At 54.4% G+C, this 2,810-nt stretch overlaps 1 protein-coding gene across 2 annotated transcripts; it reads right to left on the reverse strand.

Annotated features, from left to right (window-relative positions):
- Positions 1–597: 597 nt before the first annotated feature.
- Positions 598–2,790, reverse strand: LOC108524776 (IMP U3 small nucleolar ribonucleoprotein 4). Of its 2 annotated transcripts, none has more exons than XM_017865844.1 (7): positions 2,449–2,790; positions 1,698–1,807; positions 1,484–1,616; positions 1,252–1,406; positions 1,083–1,177; positions 921–994; positions 598–838 (listed from the first exon to the last, which is right to left on the reverse strand). In XM_017865844.1, the coding sequence occupies exons 1-7, from the start codon at positions 2,510–2,512 to the stop codon at positions 726–728; spliced, it is 744 nt and encodes a 247-aa protein (XP_017721333.1). In that variant the 5' UTR covers positions 2,513–2,790; the 3' UTR covers positions 598–725. The 2 variants fall into 2 exon arrangements, with proteins under 2 accessions (XP_017721333.1, XP_017721335.1); XM_017865846.1 differs by having other exon boundaries at positions 2,462–2,788.
- Positions 2,791–2,810: the final 20 nt, after the last annotated feature.

The raw sequence follows: 2,810 nt of genomic DNA on the forward strand, positions 1-2,810 counted from the left end.
TTAAAATAACCAGCATTTGATGCAGCAATCCCACTTCTGGGTATACGTAAAAAAGGAGATGAAATCATTATCTTGAAAAGACAGCTGTACTCCCATGATTACTGCAGCATTTCCACAACTGCCAAACTATGAAAATGTCTAAGTGTCTGTTGGCGGATGGATTGGTAAGAAAATGTGGCATATATATTTTTTACAAAAAAATCCTATCATTTGCAATAACATGGAGGAACCCAGAGGACATTATGTTAATAGAAATAAGCCAGACACAGGACAAACACCACATGATGCCACTCACACGTGGAATCAGCCGCTGAGCACTTGGTGTGGCCTGTCGCCTCTGCACTGGCAGCTCCCACTCAGTGAGTTAAGTTGGTGGGCTGCCCATGACACGGCCTGGCCCTGCTACCGACATCTACCTGCTGAAGAGCTCAAAGGACCCTGACTCTAGAGGGGATGTCAGCATCAAATATCTGACCATGTTAACCCCCACACTGACTCCAGGCCCAAGCACGTCCCACAGCCGTCAGGTCCCCACCCAAAGGGACCCCGATGGACTTTGCCCTGCAGACCTGGCCTGACCACTCAGAGGCAGGCAGGGCCGTGACACAGATGGTTTATTCAGACCTCTCCACCCACCACAGTTCCACATCCCAGCTCGGCAGGCCGGTCTGTGACAGCCCCATCCTGAGTTCCAAGTCCAGGTCCTGACTGAGTGGTGAGTGGGCTCATTCGGCACTCAGGAAGACCCTCTTGCGTGCGGTATTGGTGTAAGGGTGCCAGCGCCACTCCACGTCTGCTGTCGCCTCCTGCTCCAGCGTGCCCAGGCGGATCAGGTACACTGCAGGCAGGGATGGCGATCAGCCCTGGCACAGCCAGCCTCACCTCCCGACCCCAGACATGGGATTCAGCCTCAAACTCACGCTTCAGCTCAAAGCGGGGCCCGACCTCAGTGAGCTCCACGTTGCGGTGGTCTATCTTCTTGTACACGTGGTGCCTGGGAGGGAACAGCTGTGGGTCAAAGGCAAGCAGCACGAGGTACACAGGGTGGGGACGCTCTCCCGGGGCATGGCCTGTGGACCCACCGGAATGATATGTAGTCGTCCTGGTTTGCGAAGGTGATGACCCGGTGGCTGTCATCTTTGGGCACGGGAAATAGGTATCGGAGGATGTCAGAGACCTGGGGCACAGGGAAAGAGAGTGGCAAATGCCTGGCCTGGCCCGCAGCCCCAGCCTGAAGGCCCCCAGACTCACCTGCTTGCCCAGGCAGAAAGAGAAGCCATGTGTGATGAGGTGGGGCTTGGCCTCCGACATGGTGCCCAGGTCTGGGATGTCATGCCGCATGACCACGTTGCACAGCGTGAAGTAGGCAGTAGGGCCAAAGGGCAGGTGGCTGACGATGAGCCCCACTGGTGGGGAAAGGTGGCTGTCAGAGACCCCGTCTGCCCTCAGACGGCTCCCACCCCGACTCTCCCTCCGGCCTCACCAGGTGTGCCCCGATGCTCATGAACAACCAGCAGATCGGTGACGCCGTTGGCTTTGCAGGCTCGCACCAGTGCCCCCACTTCATGTCGACCTCGGTTCATTCGCTGGGCGCCTGGGAACACCAGCTTCAGCTCCTGGGCGTGGATAGCAGTGTGCAGTCAGGACTGGGGCTGTGTGTCCTGGGCGTCTCCCCGTCACTCCCTGCTCACCAGTACCTTTGCAAACATCTTGAGGCGGGAACTGGGGTCTCGGGAGGTAGTGATCATAACCTTGGGATCCTCGACTCCTGCCCATCGGTATTCATCATCCACGTGGCTGGTCACACCTGTCAGGGGCACGAGGGGCAAGAACATGACAATCTTGGGAATGAAATGCTAACTTGGGGGCAGCCAAGACCGCCAGGATGGCGCTGTCTGCTAAAGCCTTCAAGAACAGGAATACTCCACATGCACAACGGGCAAGAGCACGGCCTCCAACTACTCTGGCTGCCGAGCACAAATGTGGCGGAGGAACAGAATCTTTTGTTTAATTGTAGTTCACTTAAGCTATATTAATCACATGAGGCTAGCAGCTACTGTATTACACAACGAAGTCCATACTCTGCTAAGGCCAACAGTGACAAACTCCTTTCCCTCAAAACAAATATCTATGTTTGGAATTCCTTTCTTGTTTCTTGAATAATGCAGTGAATTAAACGTATGGGCACCAATGATGTGTGAGGGACACCATCTTGCCCCGGCAGGCACTCCGGTGGGGGAAGGAATTAACAAGCAAGGCGCGGAGTCAGTGGCCCATGTGTGCCATGTAAGTGGGACAGGGCACACTCAGGGAGAGCCGTGCGATGCCATCTGTGCAGTGACAAGGGCATAGGAGACAGTTCCAGGAGCAGTTTCCTCTGATGGGACAGTGCCCAGTGTGTCTGAGGAGCGATGGGAGACCAGCCAGCTCAGTGTTGGGGAGGGCTACCTTGTATAGTTACCTTCACCTCCTGCATCATCAAACTCCAGGGAGCCCTGTAAGGCCAGAGCATCTCGGCGTAACTCAGTGGGAATCAGGCGGTTTTCTGCAGAGAGAAGAGAGAGGGGCCGAGTGGGTCACAAGCATGGAGCCCTCGGCTCACCCAATACACCACAGCTTACAAGCCTGTACACGCTTGAAATAAAAATACCTCAGTCCTTTCTGGGCTTGGATACAGCAGGGATAGAGGTGACAAAACTTTCTACAGGCCAGCCCGTAAACAGTGGTTACTAGGACTTCATTTTCTTTAGTCTCACGACTTGAGGACTTTCTAAAATATCTAAACATATTGTATTGCTTTTATAATCAGG

This window comes from Rhinopithecus bieti, unplaced genomic scaffold (assembly GCF_001698545.2).
Source record: "Rhinopithecus bieti isolate Rb0 unplaced genomic scaffold, ASM169854v2 repeat_23835, whole genome shotgun sequence".
In the NCBI taxonomy this organism is placed as follows: domain Eukaryota; kingdom Metazoa; phylum Chordata; class Mammalia; order Primates; family Cercopithecidae; genus Rhinopithecus; species Rhinopithecus bieti.